The 27018-nt window shown below is 46.6% G+C and overlaps 1 protein-coding gene across 3 annotated transcripts in view; it reads left to right on the forward strand.

Annotated features, from left to right (window-relative positions):
- BMERB1 (bMERB domain containing 1) overlaps positions 1-27018 on the forward strand; it is a 129850-nt gene that overhangs the window by 80287 nt on the left and 22545 nt on the right. For all 3 annotated transcript variants that reach the window (XM_077906727.1, XM_077906728.1, XM_077906726.1), the window contains exon 3: positions 22070-22143. In XM_077906727.1, coding sequence (XP_077762853.1) covers positions 22070-22143 — 74 coding nt within the window. The remainder of the gene's footprint in view (positions 1-22069; positions 22144-27018) is intronic.

Below are 27018 nucleotides of genomic sequence, written 5' to 3' on the forward strand. Positions count from 1 at the left end.
GTATTTACCAAGAAAATCACAACAATTAGCTTTCTAAAAGCTTGTCACCGAAAGCCGAATTTAAAATCATTCAGCAACGATTGCTTTCATTTTGCTCCGTTGCCCACCTGTTTTTGACTTCTAAAAACCCAATACACAGTCTCCCTTGTTTGTTTTAATTTTTTAAAAGAGCTCAAGTGAGCCAGCTGAGGGTTGAGAGATAGGGAATTTCTGAGCTTCTGCACTGAACCGCAGAGGGATTTGGGGATCAGAATGTAATATGATAAAGGTGGATCCTGGAGCTGGATGGTGCAGACATTTGCTCTCGGCCTTACCACTGACGAACTGCACACACTCAAAGCCTCAAATCCTGTAAAACTGGTGCAATTAAAGTTCACACCTCATAGCACTGGAGTGAGGAATAAATGAATGAATGCATGAAAAGAACTTAGCATAGAGCGCAGCCCCTGTAAGCACCTCCTATGTCTTAGTCATGGGAATGCTCACCGAAGCCTGCCTGTGATTCCAAGAGGAAGTTACAGAATGAGCACTTGGCTCAAGACAAAAATTGTCCGTTTATAAAATGAGATGCAAATTTCACTTTGAAAGCAACACTTCAGGAAATGCCTGAAAAAAACTACCATTTTGTCTTCACATGAGGTTTCTTCAGATGGGAGTTTGGTGAGCTGTACCAGGTCATTAAAAGGGAATCTTGCACCTTCCTGCCCCACACCACAAGGGGGGATGATGACTATCCAGTGCTGTTCCAGGTCTTCAGGAGTTCGGGCTGCCCCTTAGACCCGCCAGGACTGGCCTTTCAGGTTCTGGGGGAAAATTGCACCTGCTGCTAGAACAATTTAGAGTAGATGCATCGCAGTCTGTCATCGGCTGGGATTAAATTCAGGGAGACTTGCCCAGAGCATCATTAACTGCCTGGAAGAGTCAGCCCTCTGGCCATCTGTTGTCTGCTGTGACTCTGTCTGGTTCTCCCTTTGGTCACATTGAGCCTTCTTGAGAAACTTCAAGAGGTCCTCTCCCCTTGCTACGCTGGCACAGTTAACAAGACACACGGCGCGGTCAGCGGTTCTGCATTGTGGCCGAACCAGCTTTGGACTGGAGGACAGGACCGGGGTTGAGATCTCGGCTATGTGACCTCAGGTGATTCAGTTGGTCCAGTTTTTCCCAAAGTGGGCTGCAGTCTGGGGTGATGTTAGGTGGTAGCCGGGGAAACATTCATTGAGAATTCGTTTTCACATCTTTTAAGGAAAAATATTGGTTCGCCATCTACGATGCTGTCAAAAGTTTTATATCAAAATGTTTTCGTATGGAAAGAAAAATATTGAGTAATAGTGGAGCAGGCATGAGACCTGGAGGTCATTGCCATGGTGTCAGGCACATGACCAATGTTCAGGAAACACTGACCTCACCCCAGTGAGCCTTCTTTCCTGCAAGGGGCATGTGAATATTGCCTCTTCTGGGGGAGGTGAGGTAGTCACTACAGATAGAGGAAGCCTATGGAAGGATCGAAGGTCAAGAACTGTATTTGTGTTAGAGCTGTGTCCCAGCTGAGCAGCTCACCAGCTGTGTGATCTTGGGCAACTTGTTTACCTTCTCTGTAACTCTTTTGTTTAGTGTGATGTTATTGATCAAATATGTGTCATTTTTCCATACCAATTCTCTGATTCTCTGACCCTAATGGAATACCCAACAATTTAATTCAATTTTGACACTATCTACCTGGAGTCAAGGTTGGATCCCACAAAATAAAGGACTCGTTTCCACAACACTGCCCTCACTTCAGATGCCCATCACAGGTCCCCAGGTACCTACGCTACTGTCCAGCCAACTACAAATTCAGGGTTCTCATGACCGTCCCCCCAGATTGGAGAATTTGCTAGATCGACTCACAGAATCTAGGGAAGCATTTTGCTTGTGTGGACTGGTTTATTATGAAGGATACAATCAGGAATAGCCAAATGGAAGAGATGTGTAGGGCACAAGATAGGGATGGTGGGGTGATGCAAGAGCTTCCATTTCCTTTCTGGGCACACTGCCCTTCCCAGCTCATGTGTGTCCACCAACCCAGAAACTCCTTGAATCACATCATTCAAATGTTTTTATAACTCAACCTGCATTCCCTTCCTCTCTTCTGAAGGAGGTGTGTGTGTGTGTGTGTGTTGTGTGTGTGTGTGTGTGTGTGTGTGTGTGTCTGAAAGCTCCCAGCTTCTAATCATATGGTTGGTCTTTCTGGTGACCATCCCCTACAAGAAGCTTTCTAGGGGTCCCACTATGACCCCCTCATTGGCATAGACTCTGGTGTTTGTGCCTGAGCGGGTCATTATGAATAAGGAAAGACTCTCCTTTCCCTCGGAGAAATTCCACCAAAGGTTTTAGGAGCTTTGTGCCAGAAACCAGGAACAAAGACCAAATAGAAAGATAATAGTTCCCTCTTATCTGAGGGGATACTTCCAAGACCCCCCAGGTAGATGACTGAAACCACAGATAGTACCAAACTCTATGTATACACTATGTTTTTTCATATATATATATATATATATATATATATATATATATATGAGAAAGTTTCACTTATAAATTAGGCACAGTAAGAGATCCGCAACAGTAGCTAATAATAAAATAGAACAATTACAATACAGTGTAACAAAAGTTATGTGAATATGGCCTCTCAATGAATATCTCAGTCCTGTACTCACCCTTCTTCTTGTGATGACGTGAGATGATAAATGCCTAAGTAATGAGATGAAATGAGGGGAATGACGTAAGTGTTGTGACCTAGCGTTAGGCTACCACTGACCTGACCATACACTAACAAGAGGATCATCTGCTTCTGGACCACCCACGTGACCGCGGGTAACTGAAACCATGGAAAGAGGAATCGTGGATAAGGGGGGAGTTATGTATTTTACTTTATTTCTTAAATTTTTTTAAAGAGAAAGGGGGCGCCTGGGTGGCTCAGTGGTTGAGGGTCTGCCTTTGGCTCAGGGTGTGATCCTGGGGTCCTGGGATCGAGTCCCGCATAAGGCTCCCCGCAAGGAGCCTGCTTCTCCCTCTGCCTGTGTCTCTGCCTCTCTCTGTGTGTCTCTCATGAATAAATAAATTAAAAATCTTTTAAAAAAGAGACAGAGGTTGGGGGGACACCCGGGTGGCTCAGCAGTTGAATGTCTGCCTTTGGCTCAGGGTATGATCCTGGGGTCCCGGGATTGAGTCCCACATCGGGCTCCCTACATGGAGCCTGTTTCTCCTCCCTCTGCCTGTGTCTCTGCCTCTCTCTGTGTATCTCTCATGAATGAATAAACAAAATCTTAAAAGAGAGAGAGAGAGAGAATAGGGGAGAGGCAGAGGGAGAGGGAGAGAGAGAGAATCTCAAGCAGGCTCCATGCCCAGCTCAGAGCTCCATGCAGAGCTCAATCTCATGGCCCTGAGATCATGACCTGGGCCAAAATCAAGAGTCGGATGCTTAACTAACTGAGCCACCCAGGCACCTCAGGACTGCTGTATTTTATTATACCACACTTGTTTTCTCAGAGTGAGTTACCTGATAGGGATTACTTTGTGAAGAGCAGGTAAGCTATATACAAAAGTCATGATGGTACCTAAGATATAGTAACTACTCAATAAATACTAGCCATGATGTTGCTGCTATGTGAGAGATTACCAGATATAAAGTGTTGAAAAATGTCAACTGAATGTGTTGAGAAGAAGCCAGAGTCTTTTTTATTACACCTTTTTAAAAAAGATTTACTTCTTTATTTGAGAGAGAGTGTGTGTGTGAATGAAGGTGAAGTGGGGGGCGAGGGATCTCAAGCAGACTCCATGCTCAGCACGGAGCCTGATGTGGGACTTGATTTCACAACTTTGAGCTGAAATCAAGTTGGATGCTTAACCAACGGAGCCATCCAGGGACCCCTTATTACACTTTTTAAATAAAAATTACAAATTGGAAATAAGGTAAAGAGGATGGAGGGAGCATGTCCTTTTCATAGAGGAGCATTATTTAGAGGCCTGTCCAAGCATTATTGAATTATCTGGGGTGAAGTGTGTGCATGTATTTGACTCTCTCACCTACTATTTGACCAGAACACCGACACTAGGAAATTACATGTTAACCTGTGGATTTTATCCAGTAGAACTAACCCTAAAGGTTATGATTTTATTCATTCCAACCTAGCAATCTCGTTCCAAGATTGTCATTAAAAAGTGCCCATGAATCCAGTTTCTTAAATGCTCTGAGAATGAGCCTTACCATCTTACTGCTTCCCTAATGAGTTAAATACCTTTTGACAAGTGTTTGTTCTCGATCTGTAGGAGTCACTGTTTTAAATTTTGAAACTATGCTCCTGCATGATCATCAAAGTGCCAGGTCCCAGAGAGTTCCCCATGCCCACGATTTAGTTCAATAAGCATTCCCAGGGCACATTCCATGTGCGAGGCACCGTGCTGGGCACCACAGGAATGATGAGAAATGGGTAGGACTGGTCCCCAGAGCCAAGGATTTCATTAATTACTTATGGGGAGATAGGAAATATATAAATTAATTATTCCACTGTGAGGAAGAGAAAAGAACCTCTAGAGGTAGCCAAGAGCTGGCCAGGTACTCGTAGGCCAAGTGTTCTCCTGCCGGACATAACCCTTCTGCAGATCACCGGCATCGGACAAGGCCATTCCGGGACCGTGGTAGATCAAGACCAAATAAAACAACTTCATGAGTGCATCTGAGAGCAAATAAGACGTGAACATTGTGCAAGCCACACAAATGACCAGACATCTAGGTATCCTGGCTCATTTGAGGGACTGCTGCTTCCTTACCGGTCATAGCTTGAGCTTGCTCTGTTCTTCTCACATTATAGGTAAGAATTACTAAGATAACTTATCAGAGGATCATCATTCCCCACTTCCTGACAATATCCAATGTGGAGTGAAACCATCCCCAAAAGCACCTAAAGAAGCCCCACTGTTATAATCAGTCCTTTCTAACACCTTCTTAGTGGTACCTTTCTGTCCAGAAAGGAATTAAGGGGCAAGCTAGCCAGCTACCAACCTATTGGAGGTGCAACAGACTTAGTAAAGTGACATGAGATGGAGAAAATTGTCCCCATCCCAACTTCCCTTAGAGGAAGGATCGTGTGGGTGGCAGGAGCCACTTGGGGGAGAAGCTTGTTTCCGTTCAGGTTCTTGGCTGCAAGCAACAGAAATCAGCTCTGCTGGACTCAAGCAGAACTAAAACAGGATTGACTGCAAGGCTGAAACTGGGGTTGAGTGGGGTGGAGGGCTCATAGAACCCAAGAGGGGGCTTGGAAATGAGCAGGAATTAAGAGGGCTCCAGGGGCTGGCCACAGGACCGATCTGACCAGGACACCACTGCCATCGTTGCTGGATACTACAGCTCCAGCTTCACCACCCTTTTTGTCATTTGCTCAGTGGTCTTGGCAGGATCTTCTGGTTGGTAGTGTCTGGCAAAGTTGGGGCAGAGGCCTCCATGTTTGAACTTCTCTGATGAGAATTGACACAGTGAATGGGTCCCCTAAATTTAGAGTTTGGCTATCTAGCAACCCAAACTTGAAACTCTCATCCCATCCAGGAGTCATGCTCCACACACCCCACTCCCTCCCTCACCCCAAGGGTAACAGTGTGAATCACAATAGATGGTCTCTAAATGGTTTTCTAAGTAGGCTGAGTCCTGCCATCTGCAGGATTTGGGGTTTTTGTCTTTTACGAGGGTTATATAGTACTGATGTCAGAATTAAATTTCTTGGAGCAATAAAGGAGAGGCTTCGCATGGACATCCAAGTCAGACTACTTAGATTAACACTCTGGCTCTGCCATTTAATTACCCGTGTGATTTTTTTTTAATTTGCATTTATTCTATGCAGAATTTACTCCTGGGCCAGAAGTTTTCTTCCGTTTCTTCTGGGATATCTTTTTCTTCTGTGCAACCTCCTCTTCTGGTTTAGGAACAATCTGCTCTTTTTCAGTAAGAATCATCAATGTGGCAGAGAGAGCTCATGTATGGGTTAATCCGGCGCTGAGCCCTGTAGGTTCTACGTTGCATCTTGGAGGCTTTGTTCACCTGGATGTGTTCAATGACCAGAGAATCTACATCTAAACCCCTAAGCTCAGCATTACTCTCTGTATTTTTAAGCATGTACAGTAAAAATCCAGCAATCTTCTTGGGCCACCGACCCTGTGTCCAGCCCCACTGTTTGGCCTGCACACACCTACCAACTCCACCATTGTAGCGACGGAATGGCACGCACTGCTTCTGCAAAGTGACATCTTTCAGATACTTGGTGGCTTTTTGGATATGCATACCCTTGATGGCCTGCGCAGTTTCACGTGTGTTCTTAAAGTGAACACGAAGATTTGAACCTCTCAACTTACATGATTTTGTAAGGTTTTCTGGGTCCAGTGAGTAGTGAACCATTTTCGGAGGTCACCCCAGGCCGTTTGGGGGAAGAGCAGCTGTGTGATTTCGGTTGAGCCATTTAACCTTTCTGAGCCACAGGATCTTTCAGCTATAAGAGTGATGATCACATGAGAATCCACTTCTCAGGGTTGTTATAACCCTATATGGATTCATTGAGAAAATCTGTGCAGAGCACTTAATGCCTGGCATGTGGTGAATTCTGAATAAATTGTAGTTAAAATCATCATCATCTTGTCACCATCATCATCACCACTGGTAATCTCCCCACACAGCGTTCAGATCCTCTTTTTTTTTTTTTTAAGATTTTATTTATTTATTCATGAGAGACACAGAGAGAGAAGCAGAGACACAGGCAGAGGGAGAAGCAGGCTCCTGCGGGGAGCCTGATGCGGGACTCAATCCCGGGACTCCAGGATCACGTCCTGAGCCAAAGGCAGATGCTCAATTGCTGAGCTACCCAGGCGCCCCTCAGATCCTCTTTCTAAATAAATGTTGAATAAATATTTAAAGAATGTTGAAGAGGCACCCCCCTAAATGTGTCCACCTGCTGATTCCAACCAGTGATGTTAAATTTGCAGGAATCTTCCCTGCTCATTGTTGAACTGTTGGAAACTCGGAATCTGCCATGATGGGAGTATTTACACCATGGAAATTGGCAAATGACACAAAAACCAAGGCTTCTACTTGGTCCCTGACTTCCAGGCAGCTGTTAAGTATTTGCCAGCAGCACTGCTTATGATAACCCTACTCTGCCTGGTTCTGGGGCATCCAGCAGATGCTGGATTTTTGTGTTCGCTGTTTCTTTGTGATTCGGCCAAACCCTAAGGTCCTCCTTCCATGTAAAGGAGGCCACTAATCACTGGTGCTGAATAAACATGAGGTTGATTTAAATGTTAATATACTTATCAAAAGCAGATCTGCTTCTGGGGATGCAGTGAGTCTAACAGGGACTTTGGGTGGTGATGGCAGACTGTTCACACTCCAGAAGAATCCTTGGCGTTCTGGTAGGTCTAGAGCTGAGCCAGAGTGTGGGCAGACCGCCCAATGCCTAGACCCCCAGGGATGGGTGGGGAGAGCGGTGGGGGAGCCCTTCCTGGATTGGGGGCTTTCAAATTGTTTCTAAGTTTTTTTTTCTTCCATCCTTAGATGCTCAGAAAGGAATGACAGCTTTAGAATTCCCATATGGGGAAGCTTCAGGACTGCTGTGTGGTCACAAGGAGGGAGCAGGGGATTGATCTGAAAGCTGCAGCTACCATAGCATGACCACGGTCTTTATCCAACGCTGGATGGGACAGAGCGACACATGTAGCATGATTTTCTACCAGGATTTTTACTTAAACTTTACACTAAATACTGGGGGGAATTCCTATAGCCTATCTCAAAGACATTGAAATGTCAAGGTGGTTTGGCTAGCTAATGGAAATTATGAGATGGAGCTGAAGTCATCCCCCGGGAAGCCCACACCTTGGAACTGCCACTTGTTAAAACCGTTTGAAAAGCATCCTGACTGCATGGATGGGGCAAAGGATGGGGGTCCTGGGGCAGAATGGGACAATAATATCTGGGTAGCATCTCTAGCCAGTGTGTCATAGTGGCAGTTGTTAGGGCTCTGGAGTCAGACCGCCTTCTTTCAATCTTGCCTTTTTTTTTTTAATTTTATTTATTTATTCATGAGAGACACAGGGAGAGAGGCAGAGACACAGGCAGAGGGAGTAGGAGGCTCCATGCAGGGAGCCCGATGCGGTACTTGATCCCAGGACCCCAGGATCACGCCCTGGGCCAAAGGCAGACACGCAACCACTGAGCCACCCAGGTGCCCTCAATCTTACTTTCATGCTTTGCCAGCTATGTGATCTTGGACGATTTACTTAACCTCTCTGAGCCTTCGATAAAGTTAGGAATGATAATACCTGCCCTACAGATGAAATGAGGTAGTACCAGGTCCTGTTCCCGACCTGTGTACGTGCTCAGGCGAGTGCTCGCTGCTGTTAGGACTGTGTGAGCATGAGAGGTGGCCGTGGGGCGGGGAGGGTAGGTTTGGGAGAGGACCTAGCACACCTGCGGAGACTCAGCAGGTAGCAGAGAAAGCACAGGAGGCCCAAACGCCCAAGGGGCTCAGAATAGAAACTGTATTGATAGCAAAATGCAAAGCAGGATCATTTGAAATCCGGATGTTTAATTGGATTTCTCTGGGGGTGACTCACCACCTTTGATAAATGCTATTGCTCTCATGAGGTCTCTATCATGGGATTTGAAAATTTTCCACCTGCAATTGCAGTCCCGAGGCCTTGTTTTAATAAAAACTCGGGGACCATGTGTCTGCTCCGTGGCCACCCGCCCGCCTGCTTTTCCTTATCACAGGTTTACTGAGACCTGTCAGGTGCAGGTGAACCTGAACCCTGAACCGCAGAGGGAAGACTTGAGGTCCCTTAGAGGGTGCACACAGTCTATTAGGGAGAAATACGAGTGTCCAGGTTGTTATGGGCGGGGGGGGTGGACGGCGGTATGACCTGGGCCTTGGCAGCGTGAATGAAGAGCACCTGATTCAGCCACAGGGGTAATCAGGAAGGCCGTCTCGGGGACTGCTGAGGAATTAGCCTGAGACAAAGGTGTTCTGATCCCGGGAAGACTTGAAGGGAGAGCAGGCTTGAAGGTCGAAGGTGAGGATGCACGCAGGTGTGCACTGGGCTACTAGCCCAGAGTGGCCAGTCCATGGCTAGAGATGAGGCCAAAGAAATAAAGCCGCAGATGGGTTTCTACCGTGGCTGCAGTGACCCAAGGCTGGCCAGGTTTGCCTCTGGGGAGAGGGGTGGCCTGTAGTAATTTAAAATGAAAAACAAGGGGCTCCTGAGTAACTCAGTGATTGAGCATCTGCCGTGGGCTCAGGTCATGACCTCAGGGTCCTGCACTTGAGCCCCGTGTTGAGTTCCCTCCCTGCTCAGTGGGGAGCCTGTTTCTCCCTCTCCCACTCCTCCACTTGTGCCCTCTCTCTCTGCCAAATAAATAAAATCTTTAAAAAACAAAATGCCTCTTTCTTAAAAAATTTATTTATTTATTTTTGAGAGAGAGGGAGAGAGAATCTCAAGCAGACTCTGCAATGAGCACGGAGCTTGACGTGGGGCTCGATCCCACAACCCTGAGATCACGACCCAAGCCAAAAGCAAGTCAGATGCTTAACCGACTGCACCACACAGGCGCCCCCCAAAAACAAAACACTTTAAAAGTCATCCAGATAGCATACCAAGCATCTTTTCCAACCACAGAGGTATATGCATATTGTGAAAAAAAAACACAGAGAAGCAAATGAAAGCAATAAAAATTCCTTCAAAATCATCACTGTAACATCTCGAATGGAGTCTGTGCATATGTACTTTGCAAAACTGGATCCTCACATTTGTTAACCATTTTTTATAGGGTTTATTCTCTGACACCAATCCCATCTCTCCCACACGTCATTTTTAATGCCTGGGTTATGAATCCCGTTATGCCTATGTCCCATACTTACTTATGCAGCCTGCTATTAATGGTGGACATTTAGGTTGCTTTTTGTTTTTTTTGCTATTGCAAACGAGGCTGTATTGCACATAATCATTGCTAAATTTTTATGGTACCCTTAACACTCTCTTGAGGATGAAACCTTAGAAATGGAAATCAGTGGGTATAATCAAGAGTTTAAATATTTTCAAAGCCCTTGACATAGGTTTCCAAATTGTCCCCAATTTTCTCCTCCCATCAGTCCATGGGCCATGTTTCTTATTTCTCCCTGAGGCTTTTCATCCCGGTCTTCTCAGACTCCCACAGGGCAGGAAACCATTCAACAGAGGGCTGTCCAGTGGCCGTGGGGAGGGCCAAGTCTAGGAGATGCAGCCACTATTCTGACTACTGCAGCCTGCAGAAGACTTCACTCCTCCCCCAGCATAGAACATTCTACCCCCTACTCCCCAGCCCCGGGCTTGGAAATGAAGTCGATGCTGAAACTCTAGCCTTCCTCTTCTCCTGGGATTGCCAGAGAAAACACAGGACGCCGAGTTCTATCTGAATTTCAGATAAACCACAGATCCTGTTTTTAGGGTGGGGTATGTTCCAAACATTGTGTGGGGCATCTTTATACTACAAATTATCAGATATTTATCTGAAAAGCAAATCTAATTGGGTGCCCTGGTTTTTGTTTGTTTACCAAATCGGGCAGCCCTAACCCCTTAGTATCTCAGCTCATCTCTTCTCTCTTGGCTGTACTTTCTCGAGGGGTCCTCTTGAGAAAATCTTTCAGGCTGGCTGGCAATAACCTCGTAATGGTTGTTGAGTTCTTCCCTATAGAGGTTGAAAATTATATATGGAATCCACGTGCTCTTCTGGAGTATTTACAGTGATTCCTTTTCTCTGCTCCCTTCTCTTTTCCCTTTTTTCCCTCCTACCCTCACCTGTTTGAAACTTAATCTTTCTCCACATCTTTAATTCTTTTTTTAAAAAGAATTTATTTATTTATTTGAGAGAGAGAGAGAGAGAGCACATGGGTGAGGGAAGGGCAGATGGAAAAGGAGAAACCGACTCCCTGCTGAGCAGGGAACCTAACATGGGGCTTGATCCCAGGACCCTGAGATCATGACCTGAGCAGAAGGCAGGCACTTAACCAGGCGCCCTGTCTGCATCTTCAGTTCCTGGTGAGCCACTCAGCCAAGGGCCTCAGGGCCAGGATTAGAAAAACCTGGGGCCAGAACCCCCTCCCCTTCCTAGCTTTCTGAGCTATTCAAGGGACCACTTACGGATGCTATCTAGGCTCTATCTTGGTAGGAGATTGGAGCCTCAACATAAAATGAGAAATGAAATCTCAGAAACTTAGTATCTCCTTTCAAGAGACAAAGGACGCATAGAAGGACAAATGCTTTTGCAGAAATTGCCAGATCACATTAGCTGGTGCCTGCAGGCAGTCTGTTGGCCAACCTTCTATGCATTGGGCACAGCCCAATTCCTCGCTGGAGCCCGGAGAAGAGGGCAGGCTGGACCCCTAGTGAAAGCAGCAGGACCTGTGAGAGCCCTCCCGGCTCACCGCATGGCCTTGGTGGCTGGCCTAGATACTCAGTGGCTTGTGCAAGTGAAAATTGAGTCAGGAAGCCTGGCACACAGTAGGCTCTTAATAAGTATTTTCAGGATGATTGATTTATTAGATGCATCAGCAAGTCAATGCATCTGTGAGCAATAGTCCCCTCTCTGGGGATTGGCTTCTTCATCCATATAAGGTGAGAGCTCTTCCAGCCTCAGCAAGTCCTTTAGTCTCTGATTAATGCATGGTCCTTTCTGAAGATGAGGACTTGACAAAACATTTCTACAAAGAGCCAGCTGGTAAAAATGTGAGAGTGCAGCCGGCCGTAATACAACCTCTGTCCCAATGACTCACCTCTGCAGTTAAGCGAGAGCAGCCACCGACAACCTGTGAATGAATGGGCACGGCTGTGTTCCAATAAAACATTATTTATAGACACTGAACTTTGAATTTCATTTAATTTTCATGTGTCCGGATATTTTATCCTCCTTTTGATTTTTTTTTTCTATTTAAAAATGTAGAAACCGTCTTATCAGGGCATGCTGGGGGGGCTCAGTCTGGTGAATGTCCGACTCTTGATTTCATCTCAGGTCGTGATCTCAGGGTTGTGAGATCCAGCCCCATATTGGGCTCCATGCCCCAAACCAAACCAAACCCCCCCAAAACAGAACAAAACCCCCCATTCTTAGCTCATCCAATGTACCAGAGCAGACAGTGGGCTGGATTTGGTCTATGGGCTGTAGCTTGTCAATGGTGCTGAAGACTCATGAACAAACTCATCCTCCATGAAGTCTCCTGGGTACCTTACACAGAAAGTTCAGAGTGAGGGTGCTCTCTTCCAGGTGTGTGCACACGGGTCACACATCTAGCCAAACTGGCTTTCATAGACACGTTGCCGTGCCATGCTCTCACTCTAGAACCCATGATGGCTCCCATGGTAGGCCATTGTAACCCAGACCCACCAATATGTCCTATGCAGGTGGACTCTTCACTTGCCACATACTTGGGGACAACACACGCCTTCCTGCAGCCAGCTGAGTGAGCTGCCCCTGTTGCCTGAGGGCCTGGCACCCTTCTCCCCGACATCAAGGCTGTGCCCCTGCAAGTGGCCCCTCATGCTGAAAAACCTTCCCCCCAACTACTCTGAGCTCTGTCTTCCCCAGACTCCAACCACCATAGGGGATGGAACTTGCATATTCCCAGTGGGGAGACCAGACTGCCTTGGTGGTTCAAGTTCCTGTCGCTCTGTGACCTTGAACAAATTCCTGACATCATCAGAAGGGTGATAATAATAGCATTCACCTGGGAGGGTCGCTGTGAGCATTAATTGAGGTGTTTTGTGCTAAATGCTTAGCCCAGAGCCCGGCACCGATAGTACAAAAACATGAATAAATGTCAACTACGGTTATACTTCTGTATTGCTTGACATTTTTACAGGGAGGCTGCATTTAAGGAATATTTAGACAATAACCAAAGATCAGAAATACCCTTCCAGGCCTAAAACAAAACTCAACAATATTGTTGAAATTTTTTTTTTCAGGTAAATCTGTAATTGACGCGTGTGGCACACACACAGGAAGGGACACAGACCCTCACGGTTCAGCTTGATGAGTTTTTCAGTGCTAGCAATTTCCTTTGACTCACAAGTGAGACAGTCTAGAAAAGCCCTGGGGGGTGGGGTGCAGAGAAGTAATCTGTGCTTCTGGGGAGGTGATGTTCTTTTGGGAACAGGGGGTCCCGGGGAGGTGACGTTCTTTTGGGAACAGAGGGTCGCATCGAGGAACAAGGGTAGGGTTATAACAGAAGGAGAAGCACGCAGATCACAGACACGTCACAGAGCAAACAGGCAGCTTGCTCCTCAGTGTTGCGTCACAAGGATGTCCATGTCGTAGATGTGTCACCTAAGCCCGTGACAGGCGTCTCTCTGGGCCCTTGATCCCTGGCAGGATGCTAAGAAGTGATTGAGCCCACGGGCTCCCCGAGATGTCACAGTCCTTATATCCCCCCACCCCCCGGGGATAACATTTAAGCTCATTAATCCAAGAACACTAAACAAATGCCCACGTTCATCATCCTCACCATTCGGCTTGAGAACATTGAAATAGCACAGGAAAGTGAGACTCATTCTCTGATGCGGGGACAGTGGCGAGGATTCTTCAGGAGTGTCTGAAAGGCGACAGCCTGGCCACACACCTCCTCACCCAGGGCAGACGGCTGTGACCTTTATCCTGTGCACCGACTACGTGTGTGCTGAGCGCAGGGCCACTTGCTGGACACCGGGAACTTGTTTCATGCTCATGCAACCCCAAGACAAGGGTATAATTCCTCTTCCAAGCAAGAGCACTGAGGCCCAGACCAGGGCGGGACCTGCCCACGTTGTACAGGCAGTGAACGGTGAACATGAGATCAGCCGTCAGGTCTGGCGGGCTCCATGTGCTAGCAGAACATGGCCCAGATGGGCCAGGTGCATGGCCCAACATAGAATGAGGGATCCCCTCATTTTATACACGAAACAGAGCTCCTGAGAGGGGAGGAATGACTTGTCCAAAGTCACTGTGGTATAATAAGAAGTATGTCTGGGCTTTGACTCCAGTTTCTGATACAAAGGTCCTGACACTCTTGTACTTTCCTGAGTGGTAGGAGGTGCTGGGAGCACCTCCTTTGTGTTGCTATTTGGTCTTTGACCAAAGTTCCCGACATGAGGAGCCCCTAGGAGTTTTCTGAGTGATTAGAGTATCTTCTTGTATGCTGATAAGACGACTGGTGGCTGGGGCCCCTAGATGGCTTTAGAATGGGGGCAGGTCACCAGAAAGACCAAGGCATAATTAGAAGCTTGGAACATTCTCTAGGGGAGGGAGAGGATCTGGAGACTGACTTCAGAATTAATCATGTTAGGGTGCCTGGGTGGCTCAGTCGGTTGGGCATCTGCCTTTGGTCAGCTCATGGTCCTGGGATAGAGCTCAGGGGGGAGCCTGCTTCTCCCTCTCCCACTTCCTTTGCTTGTGCTTTCTCTCTCTCTGTCAAATAAAGAAATAAAATCTTAAAAAAAAAAGAAAGCATCATGCTTACATGATGGAGCCTCATAAAAAAAATCTGTAAAGTAGGATGTTGGGAGAGCCTGGAGAGGGCTCCCCATATCTGGCTCTGTGCTTTCTCTTCATCACTCTGTTCACACTTTGTAATATAGTTTATAATAAGCCAGAAAATCTAAATGGACATTTCCCTGAATTTTATGAGCAGTTCCAGCAAAGTACTGAACCTGAGCAGGGGGATGGGGGGAACCCCGATTTATGGCCAGTTGGTCAAAAGTGCAGGTGATCTGGGTTTGCCATGGGCATCTGAAGCAGGGGTAGGCTTAGGGGATGGAGCCCTTAACCTTAGAGTCTGTGCTACCCTTAGGCAGCAAGTATCGAATTGAGTTAAGTCGTAGGACACCCAGTCAGGGTCTGCCGAGACCTGGAGAATTGCTCAGTGTGGAAAAACACACACATTTGGTGTCAGAAGGGTAGAGTGTATAGAAAGCCAGAGTTTTCCTTTTAGTGATGGGAGAGGCTTTTCCTTTTAGTGCTGGGACTCAGGTCAGGGTCCAGGCTCCAGGCCCTAGACCAGTGTTTCATCTCTGGATGGATGCTATTTCTTCTCACCCCATCCCAGGAATGCCACAGCATCCATAATTTATAAAAGAAAGAGCCAGATAAATATTATTTTTAAAAGTCAGCCTTTTCCTCTGTCAGTCTACTTCCACCTTCGTATTACGGTCTCTGCTGGATTTCCATTAGGCTCCAGACCATGTCATTTTCAAAGATATTTGGTAAAGCAGCTGCACCATTATTCTGACAGAGCTTGATCACTTTTTCCTGCCCAAAGCTGGTAAAATGACCAATTTTCTCCATCATCCCTGCATGAAAGGCTGAGACGCAGAATGGCATGGGCTGGCTTCTTTTCCCTGTTGCATTAATCAGGTTCTTGGAGATGACATCTCTCCCTCCCTCCCTCTCATTCTCTCTCTCTCTCTCTCTCTCTCTGGAACAAGCTGGCAACAGAAGAGTTTAATTTCTAGGACTTAGCTCTATTTCTACAGAGAACTAGACTAACGTGCCTTATTCAAAAGTTCCAGCCAAGCTTCAGAAGTGCTTTGCATAAACTATTGAAATACTTTTTAATGTATCGGTGAAGGTGTCTTCAGCTACAAGTAACAGAACATTCGATTAATAGTGTCTTAAATCTAGGGGCACCTGGGTGGCTCAGTCAGTTTGGCGTCTGACTCTTGAATTCAGCTCAAGTCATGATCTCGGGGTCATGAGATCGAGGCCTGTGTTGGGCTCTGAGCTGGGCATGGAGCCTGCTTAAGAGTCTCTCTCTGTCCCTCACCTATTCAAAAAAAAATTTTTTTAATAGTGTCTTAAATTTAGGGTGATCAGCTGTCCCCCTTTGCCTGGGAGGGGCTGGTTTTCCATGACATGGGAATTTCAGCGCTAAAGCTGAAACAGTTGCAGGCAAACCAAGACAGTTGGTCACTCTACTTAAACCATAAGAACATTTAGTATTTACTTCACAAGAAGTTCAGATATGGGTGGTCTGAGAGTCAGCAGGGTGCCTCCTTCTTCCTTCCCCGTGCCATTCTCACCACAGTGACAAACTGAAGCATCAGGACTAGGGGCGGGGTAACACTGAGGATTTGGATCATCTTTCCATGGAGCGGCCCCAAGCAGACTTCCTCTTCCATCTCATTGACTGGAAGTGGGTCTCTTGGCTACCTCTAGCTGCAAGGGAGCCTGGGAAAGTGGATGTCTGGCAAAGGCAGATGGGATTGCTATCACTATTGCTGCAGACTAAGTTTTTACCCCCCAAATTCATATGTTGAGGCCCTAATCCCCAGTGTGATGGTACTGGGAGGTGGAGCCTTTGGGAGGTACTTAGGTCATGAGGGTGGAGCCCCTACAAATGGGATTGGGGTCCTTATACAAGTAGACCCCAGAGAGAGAGGATCCCTTTCTCCATCCTGTGAAGATTTAGCAAGAAGGTAGCCACCTGCAAACCAGGAAGGAGACCCTCACCAGGGACCATATTGGCTGACATCTTGATCTTGGTGGACTTCCTAGCACTTCAGAACTGTGAGAAATCGATGTTCGTGGTTTAAGCCAGACAGCCTATGGTATTTTGTTATGGCAGCCTGAGCTTACTAAGACAACTGGCTTCCATGGGGGGGAGGGGGGAGATACTGCTTCCTGAACAAGCCAGGGCTCTAGGAAGAAGGTGGAGGGTGAAGGTCAGTTCGATGGGCAACAGATCATGTCAACTCAAGGACAAGAACCAACTCAAGGAGTCACACAGACAGGAGACACCATGGCAAAGTGGTCAAGAGCACAAGCTGAACCCCAACTGCCCTTTCTCAGGGTGGAGCTTTGGGCACGTTGCTTAACTTCCCTTTCATCTTCCGTAAAATGAGGATGCACACCCTTTTCTCATAGGATGGGCTGCAAGGACTTAGTTGAGTTTATGCATAGAAAGTGTGAGACAGTGCCTGGCACATAGCAGATGCTCAATACATGTTGACTTTTTGTTTCTCTTAATGGTGAAAGCCTTCCCTCCATGTTCCAGAGAAATACCTGATTTTTATTTATTTATTTTAAAATATTTTATTAAAAAAATAAAATATTTTATTTATTTATTTGGGAGAAAGAGAGCGTGAGTGGCAGGGAAGGGCCAAGAGAGAGGGAGAGCAGACTTCCCTCTGAGCAGGGAGCCCGACGAGGGACTCAATCCTAGGACCCCGGGATCATGACCTGAGTTGAATGCAGATGCTTAACTTATTGAGTCACCCAGGCCAGCCAGACCTGATTTTTATTGAGGTGAATAGTCTGATAAATAACTTGGGAAGGAGGACGAGAGAATACGCTCCTTTCCTGGGGGGATGTTCCAGGAACCAGCATGCTTTGGGCTCTCACAACTGGGGTTTGTAAGTTGAAGGCCAGAACTGGGTTGTCTGGGATGGGAGGGCCCTCCTTTGGCTGCAAGGTGTGTGGAAGAGGAATGGAGAGAAAGAGAAGACATGAGAACTGGTAGCAAGAGAGAAATGTGAGGGCAAGAGTGCTATCTAATGGGGATTTTCATGAGGATCTGCAGCATGACTCCCCCTGAGAGCTTCTGAAGATTTCCACCTTAACTGTTAATGGTGGTAGATTTGAGTGTGTTTGGGAGAACTCAAAATCATGCTGCCTGTGGTTTCGAGAAGGACAGAAGAGTGAGGACTAAGACCTCCCAGGGCACGCCTGCCACACTTGGGTTACAGAGAGGAGACACTCGGAGCAGAACAGCGGCCTCTGGGTTGCGCGGAAGGTTCGAGGTCACGCATCATTTTAGTTTCCTTTCTCGTACCCATTGGTATTTTCCAAAAACTCTGCAGTGAGCAAGGGTCTCTCCTACAATTAGGTAAGAAGTTATTTGAAAACTTTTGCATCAAGGAACATAACCAATAAAGATGATTATTTCTCAGGTTGAACACATTCCATTTGTCAGATTTTTCCCCAGCATCATTTGCTCTCTCTCCCTGCTTCTTTGTCATAGTTAATCGTTACAACAGATGCCAATTACCGAGCACTCTACTCTATGTGTCCCGGGCACACGCTCAGCCTTTGACACGTGGAATAATCTGGGGAGACAAGACTATTTCCATTTTAAAAATGAGGAAAGTGGGGACACCTGGGTGGCTCAGTGGTTGAGCACCGCGTTTGGCTCTGGGCATGATCCCGGGGTCCTGGGATCGAGTCCCGCATCGGGCTCCCTGCATGGAGCCTGCTTCTCCCTCTGCCTGTGTCTCTGCCTCTCTCTGTGTGGCACTCAAGAATAAATTTTAAAAAATCTTTCAAAAAAAAAAAAAAACCAAGGAGAGTAAGACTCAGAGAAGTTAAGTTGCTGGTGTGCAGCCACTTAGACATAGAGCTGTTGGGTGCCAGTGCTCTTGCTTCTAACCATTGCCTCTCTTTTGCCCCTATCACCCCACCTTTCCTTCTTTCATCTCTCAAAAATGATCAGTCAGGTACCCGTCTCAATTCTGTGGTTATAACCCACGATTTTTCAACGTGAGCATGATTGATTCAGATCGGATCAGTCTCTACCACGGGGCCGTCCCGTGCACTGTAGGATGTTTAGCAACATCCCTGGACTCTGCCCAGTAGATGCCAGCAGCCATCCCCACACGCGCCCAGTTGTCACAACCAACGTGTCTCTAGTCGTTGCCAAATATCCCCGGAGACCGAAATCATCCTCATTAGAGCCACTGATGTAGGCTGATCTCTGCAATCGATGCGGAAAAGGATTCTGGAGCCCCTCCAGCTGAACCATCGCCGATAGGAGCCCACGGGAACAGGCTGTGCCCTCCTGGCAAGCCCTCTGTCTCGCTCCAGGCAGCTGCCACCTGCTAGGACATTTTAGGGCAGGGCCTGACGAATGACAAATGGGGGCCTCTGGCAATGGGGAGATGATCCTGCTGCTTGTCCTGAAAGCTGGGAGCTAGTATCAGAAGAGGGGGGTCATACGGGCCAGCAAAGGAAGGGCGGGGGTGGGGGGCCCAGCTGGTCTGTGGATGGCACTTCTGAATGGGGGGAGCAGATTTGTGGAAGGAGGCTGCAAGGTTGGATTCAGAGGAGTTGATTTCTAGTCCTTGGCCTGTTCCCACTTGCTATGTGGACTCAGACAAGTCCTTTGAGAATGTGAATGCTCCCCTCTTGCTGGGATAGTAGGATGATGTGTCCAAACTGGCCCCTCCATCCACCTACCCCCAACCCCAGCCATGCCCTTCGCTTTATTCTTCTTCAGAGCATGTGACATTCTGTTGTATTTGCATTCACTATCTGTCAACCCACCTAAATTTATAGCTCCTGAGGGCAGAGGAAGCTGCTGCCTGCCTGGAGCCCACGACGGTGGTGGGCACAAGAGATGTTCAATAAAGACATGCAGAATGAAGGCAGATACCCTCTACGCCCACAGGGAAGCGATTTGAAAATATGTCTCAGTAGCTGCAGCCACGTCAAGCTCTTTGTACTCGGTGATGCCACTTCTGAGAATCCACGGCCCCCACTCCAAATAATCTAACATGAAGAAAAAGCCTCATGTGAATCCTTTCCTTTCTCGTACCTATTGGTATTTTCCAAAATCTGGAAAATTATTTCAAGATTCCAGATGTATCCGACAGTGGCTAAAATGGCACCCCCAAAACCCAACCTGAAAACCCCACCTACGTAATGAAGATAAGGAGGTAATTAAAGCAGCCTTGAAACATCTACTTGGTGAAATTCCGGGTATCCAGTACATGTATTGTTTACAACCATCTAAGTTAAAATTATAGCACATCTACAAAACTGTAATTCGTAATGCCACATTGTCCAGGCAGCCCGATGAGTGAGATAATAGGAGTGAGCGTCCTTTCACACATATTGGTGGGAATATCATGCACAATCCATCTGGAGGGCAATTTGGAAGTTACTAATTAAAACATAAGAGTTGGGGTGCCTGGGCAGCTCAGTTGGTTGAGCATCCAACTCTTGGTTTTGGTACAGGTCATGATCTCAGGGTCCTGGGATGGAGCCCCGCATCCGGCTCCCCTTCTCTCTGCCCTGCCCCTCTGCCCCTGCTCTCTCTCTCTCTCTCTCTCTCTGTCAAATAAAATAAATCTTTAAAAAAAATGTAAATGTTATATGTCACTTGACCCTGTGATTACATTTCTAGGAATTAATTTTTCTAGGAATTAATGTATTTCTAGGAATTTATCCTAGAAACAACCCAGATGTCTGCGCATTGGGGAATGGTTAAATAAATCACCACATAGCAATATAATGAAATAGTATGCAGCCATTAAAAACGAGGAGATGTAAAAAAAATAAATAAATAAAATAAAAAAAAAATAAAAACGAGGAGATGTGCATGTACTGACACAGAAGAAGGCCCAAGATATATCATGAACTTAAAAAAATTGCAAAATGTTTTTGCATAATAACGATGTTGTAACTTATGGTATAAACATGAACATTTAAAAAAATCTGGAGGAATATATACCAAAGTGTTGACAATGTCTTTTTTTCTAAAAGATTGTGGGAGATTTTCCTCCACATTATGAATTTCTATAATGTTTAAAATTTTTTAATATAACTGATAAAAGAAATCACTGAACCTGCAGCCTGAGTTCACTTGTATAAGCAAACAGAATCAAGGATGTGAAGACCAAAAGCAATCAAAGTATTATTAACAGTTATTGATCATTTCTAAGTAGTAGGATAGCAGGCACTTCTGTTTTTCTTCCTTTTCTCTTATTTTTAAAATTTTTTATTTATTTAAGTAATCTCTAAACCCCACATGGGGCTCGAACTCACAGCCCCAAGATCGAGAGTCAGATGATCTTCTGGCTGAGTCAGCCAGGCACCCCTGTTTTTCTTCTTTTGAAGGAGAACTTGTATAAAGGGCATATGTGGGGGGCACCTGGGTGGCTCAGTGGTTGAGCATCTGCCATTGGCTCAGGTTGTGATCCCGGGGTCCTGGAATCGAGTTCCACACCAGGTTCCTCGAAGGGAGCCTGCTTCTCCCTCTTTCTCTGTTTCTCTTATGAATAATTAAATCTTAAAAAAAAAAAAAACAGCATGTGTGGTCCACTGGTCAGAATAGCTAAATTTAACAAGTCAGGAAACAACAGATATTGATGAGGATGTGGAGAAATGGGAGCCTTCTTACACTGTTGGTGGGAATGCAAACTGGTGCAGCCACTCTGGAAAACAGTATGGAGGTTTCTCAAAAATTTGAAAATAGAGCTATTCTATAACCTAGCAATTGTACTACTAGGTATTTACCCAAAGGATATAAACACTGTGATTCAAAGGGGCACCTGCACCAGAATGTTTATAGCAGCAATGTCCACAATAGCTAAAATGTAGAAACAGCCTTGATGTCCACTTGATGTCCATTAACAGAAGAATGGATAAAGAAGATGTGATATATATATATATATATATATATATATATATATATATATATATCTCCAATATATATATTGGAATATATTCCAATACATATATTGGAATATTACTCAGCCATCAAAAAATGAAATCTTGCCATTTGCATCAATGTGGATGGAACTAGAGGGTATTAGGCTAAGCAAAATATGTCAATCAGACAAAGACAAATACCATATGATGTCACTCATATGTGGCATTTAAGAAACAAAATAGATGAACATAGGGGAAGGGAAAGAAAAATAAGATGAAAACAGAGAGAGAGGAAAACCATAAGAGACTTTTAACTCTAGGATACAGACTGAAGGCTACTGGAGGGGATGGGGTGAGGGGATGGGATAACTGGGTGATGGGCATTAAGGAGGGCACATGATGTGATGAGTGCTGGGTGTTACATACAACTGATGAATCACTAAATTCTACCTCAGAAACTAAAAATATACTATGTTAATTAAATTGAACTTAAATTTTAAAAAAGAGCATGTGTAGTCTTCACAGAGGATAACATCCTCCCCTAAACCCTTTGTTTAAACTGGGTGATGCTCAGGGTGTAGAACGTTCGGTCAACATAACCTGCTGTGGCCTGGTGTCCTGTCTCCCCAGGATGGATGACATCCAGCTCTGCAACGACATTATGGACCTGAAGCAGGAGCTACAGAACTTAGTGGCCATCCCAGGTAAGCATTAGGGACTCCAGCCTAGCGAAGGAGCTACCCAGAGCACCCTGGCCGGCCCCATCTGTGCCCCTTCCGTCTGAAAGACAGAGTTCACCTCCTGTCCTAATGCAGCACCATTCTTGCAATGCACCACTCCACATCAGGTAGACTCGGTTTCAAGTCCTAATTCTACATCCCCCTTGACCTTGGAAAAGTTACTTTATCTGACACTCAATTTCCCATCCTCTAAAAATGGGACTAGTCATAGCACTCATTGGCTATAAATCTCATTGTGATACACAAAACATGGCAAGCTATGAGCTTAGCTTCACATCTGGCCCAAAAATAAGAGTCTGGTGAGTATTAATAATTATTACTATTACTGTTCTTTTGGGGGGCAGATAGAGTAGGGTGGTTACAAGCTCTGACTTTGGAGTCCAACCTAGATCTGTCCATTACTAATGACATGACCTAGAGCAGCTTACTCCTCTAAAACTCAGGTTTTGTCACCTGTCAACTGGGACAACAATGATATCTACCTCGTAGGGTCGTTGTGGGATTGACTGAGTGGAAAACCATGTACAGTGCTATGCACGGTTCCCATCCTATAGTAGGTGCTTAATAAATTATTCCTGTTGTTATTGTCATTTACTGAACAAATTTCCACCCACCCTTTTAACATATTTATTTATTAATTCATCTTAACATGACAGTAACAAAACTGAACCATAATTATCTTTTCCAAACTCACAAATATTTAATGAGAAAGGTGGCATTTTTCAAGGATTTTATTTATTTATTTGAGAGAGAGCAAGAGTGAGAGTGAGCATGAGCAGGAGCGGCACAGGGAGAGGGAGAAACAGATTCCCCGCTGAGCAGGGACTCGATCCCAGGACCCCAGGACCATGAGCTGAGCTGAAGGCAGGCGCTCAACCAACTGAGCCACCCAGGTGCCCTGAGAAAAGTGGCATTTAAAAATTTTTTTTATGAAATCTCTTTTACATCTTGTTTAATATATTGTCATATCTGCTCTGGTAGGTATTGTGTTGGAAAATCTTGTTTGGCTTCAAGTATATGGAATAAATCCAGATATACAGACACGTATAATTTCTCCCCATCCTTCAGGTCATAGTTTATGTGGCCCCTTTTCCCGAGAGAGCCTTTCCTGCTCATCCAGGCTGGCTGGGTGCGGGAATGAGGGCCTGGTAGGTGCTAAGGGAGGGGGTAGTGGATCCAGGAACACCACTCCATCTCAAGAACCTTGCCTTGGCCTTGGGGAGGAGCAGCACAGGCCGGATAAGCACCCCCTGGCCCCTACTTGAATGTGTTTGCCCTTCTATCAGTTCCGTAAGTGTGTCTCACGAGACACTGCAGCTGCAAGCCTGGAACTAGGTGCTGGGCATGTGGTGATGAAGACAAAAGGATTCCCTGCTCTAGCCGCTCATGAGCCAGTGGGAAGAGACAGGGCCTGGCACACGGCGGGTTCCGGAGAGCGAGAGCAATCGCTATGACGGAGCAGGACACGCAGTGGAATGCATTGCAGATCCAGGGGCACCCGGGTGGCTCAGTCAGTCAAGCACTCATCTCAGTTTCAGCTCAGGTCATGATCTCAGGATGGAGAGATCGAGCCCCATGTGGGGCTCTGTGCTCAGCGTGGAGTCTGCTTGGGATGCTCTCTCTCTCCCTCTCCCTCTACCCTTCCCGCCACCTCCCTCGCACACACTCTTTCTCTCCCTCTGTAAAGAAAAAAGAGAAAGCGAGAATGCGTCATAGAACTGGGCACTGTTCTAGATGCCTTCTCACTAGGACATGCAGGGCTGGGCCATTCCTTGTTGGGGTTAGTGGGGGGCTGTCCTGTGCACTGCAGATGCTTAGCAGCACCCCTGGGCTCTATCCCCCAGATGCCAGTAGCAACTCCCCCACAGCTGTGACAACCAAAAATGTCTCCACGTGTTGCCAAATATACCCTAGCAGGAGGGTGCAACACTGCCACCTGTCTAAGGAGCCCTACATTAGAGCCCAATGACCTGTTGAATCCAGGCTTGCCAGACAGGTGGTCTTCACAAGGCAACCTGATTTCTCTGAGCCCTAAATTCCTTGTTTGCAAAACGAGGCCAATAACGCCACCCTCACATGGTTGCTCTGCAGATGCTGTGAGGTAGTAGAGGCAAAGCAGGGGAGCACTCAGTACATTCTCGTTCTGCGGGCAGTGTGTATAGGGCTAACAGATCCTTCGGACACCACTGCTCTAGCGAGCTGTCACCAGGTGCCAGGGACTGTGTCGGGTGACAGCAAACGGGTATAGGGTTTCTCTTCGAGGTGATTCAACTGTTCGAAAATTGATCGTGGTCATGGTTGCATGACTCGATGGGTATCTTGTAATGGTATGTGAATTATATCTCAATAAAACCGTTACAACAGAAAGTCACATGTCAGACCCAGAGAGCAATGTCCAGACATCACCCACTAGAAATTCCATTCGGTTAGTACATGGGTCATTTTTGAAAGCCTCATGAGATGGAGAGGAGCAGCCACGGTGAAGAGCCACCAGACCTGTTGTGCGGTTGCATTTCATATCCTGTCTAGAAGTAGTTTCAGAGATATAAATACCCGCCCCAGCTGACAGAAGCACCCAATGGACAATGACAGGGGAGCCCCCTGGAGACCTCAGCCATTGTATTAGCTCCCTGTGGCTGCTGTAACAAATTCCCTTGAAATCAGCAGCATGAAACAACATAAATTAATTCTCCCTCAGTGCTGGAGGCCAGAAGTCCAGAATCCAAGTGTCAACCGGGCCCTGCTCCCTGTGGAGGTTCTAGAGGAGAGTCCTTCCTCGCCTCCTCCAGCTCCTGGTGGCCGCCTGCAATCCCTGGTACTGCCTGGCTTGCGGCTGGCTTGCTCCAGTCTCTGCTTCCGTCGTCCCATGGCTTCTTCCCCATACGTTTCTGCGTCCTCTCCCCTTCTCACAGGACAGCTGTCATTGGATTTATGCTCACCCTAGTGAATATGACTTCATCTCAACTAATTACATCTGCAAAGCTCCTGTTTCCAAATAGGGTAGTCATATCATTGGCAATGTGGGGGGGGGGTGGAATGATACTATTCAACCCAATACTGGCATGAAGCTCAATCCAACCTCACAAGGGTCCAGAACCAGAGACAGGGAAGTTGTTGGAATGTTCCTTCCCTCTCTGTCTCCTGTCTCTCTCTCTCTCTGTGTCATTCTCTCTGTCATTCTCTCCTGTTTTGCATGAGCCAAGCCAGGTCATTCCATCTCCTTCCCATGATCTTCCCACACAAAAACCCAACTCTTAGGGCCACTGTGTCCTAATTTCCAGCCTCCCTGGAGAACTCTGATGGGCCTAACGTGGTTGCTTTCTCCCTCCTAGGAAGGAGGATTTCTGAGACCACTGTTAGCTCAGCAGAACACATGGGAGCTGCTAAAGCAAAGGAGACATGGGTGTGTGACCACTGGACCAGCCAGGGCCACCACAAGCCATAGGGGCTCCAGTCAGGGCCATGGCAGCCTCTAGAACACAGGTGGAAATGGTTGGGAGCAGGGGTCCTTGGTTGACACAGTCCTTGGCATGCGCAACTGACCAGGACCGGGACTAGGGTGAGGAGGACAAGGTGCTCAGCTGGAGCACAAAAAGAGTCAGTAATCAGGACAAATAATATATTAACGCAATATTTAAAATGCCAAAATTGCAGTGCCTGGGTGACTCAGTTAGATGAGTATCTGACTCGTGATTTTGGCTCAGGTCGTGATCTCATGGTCGTGGGATCAAGCCCTGCTTTGGGCTCCATTCTCAGCAGAGTCTGGTTAAATATCCTTCCTCCCCCTCTCTCTGCCCCTCCCCTCCCTGCTCTCTCTCTCAGTCTCTAAAATAAAATAAATCTTTAAAAAAACAAAACAAAAAACCGCAACACACACACACACACACACACTCACACACAAAATCCATGCCGAACAAAAAACCCAAAAGTTTAAATTAAGATGAGTACCGATACTCAGTAGGCAGACCAGGGACGCCACAACCTGCAGTGTGAGGGAGTCCCACACGAAGAGCACATTCCGCCTGAAATGTCATTGACTATCCAGCTGAGAAACACGGGCTGACAAGGTCATGGGACCAGTCAGCAACAGAGCCCAGGTCCTTAATACCAGTCCCATTGATTGCTCCAGGAAATCAAGTTTTCCCAGACACCTTTGTGTAGAAATTCACATACTAAAGTTTTCTTTCTCCTGCTTTCCCACTCACCCCTCCCTACATTCTCCTCCCAACTCCTTGCTGAGTCTTTCTGTGTATTCCCCAGACCACAACCAGGTGTCTAGATGGATTAAGCTGAGTGGGGGGTGAAGAGGGTGAAACAGGGCTCCTGGCAGCACATCAATAGAGGTATTAAGGAAAGAGCTCACTGAATGGCCAAGAAATCTACACTTCTCCAACCAGGGTCAGAAGATCACTCACCAGCTCCCAGATGGTGGGTACAGATGTCTGGTTGGAGAGAATGCCTGGGGCCCTCTCTGCCTTGAGGGCTCCTCAGGGACAAGTCAAGATGTCTTATCTCACCTCCCTGCCACCACCGCCACCTCAGAACCCGGGATGTGTAGCCCTGGCTGTTGAAGCCATGGCACCTTGCCTTCGGACATAAAAAATAGTAGCTCTCTCATAGGGTTGTTGGAAAGGATTAAACTAGTAGTTCTCAACCAGAGGTGATTTTGCCCCCTGGGGACAATGGGCAATGTCTGGAGGCATTCTGAGTTGTCACATCTGGGGTGGTGTACTCCAGGCATCTAGTGGGTAGAGGCCGGGGATGCTGCTACACATCGTCAAGTGTAGAGGATAGACTTTGTAACAAAGAATGATCCAGTCTTGAGTATCAGTAGTGCCA

Source organism: Canis aureus, chromosome 8 (assembly GCF_053574225.1).
Source record: "Canis aureus isolate CA01 chromosome 8, VMU_Caureus_v.1.0, whole genome shotgun sequence".
Lineage (NCBI taxonomy): Eukaryota > Metazoa > Chordata > Mammalia > Carnivora > Canidae > Canis > Canis aureus.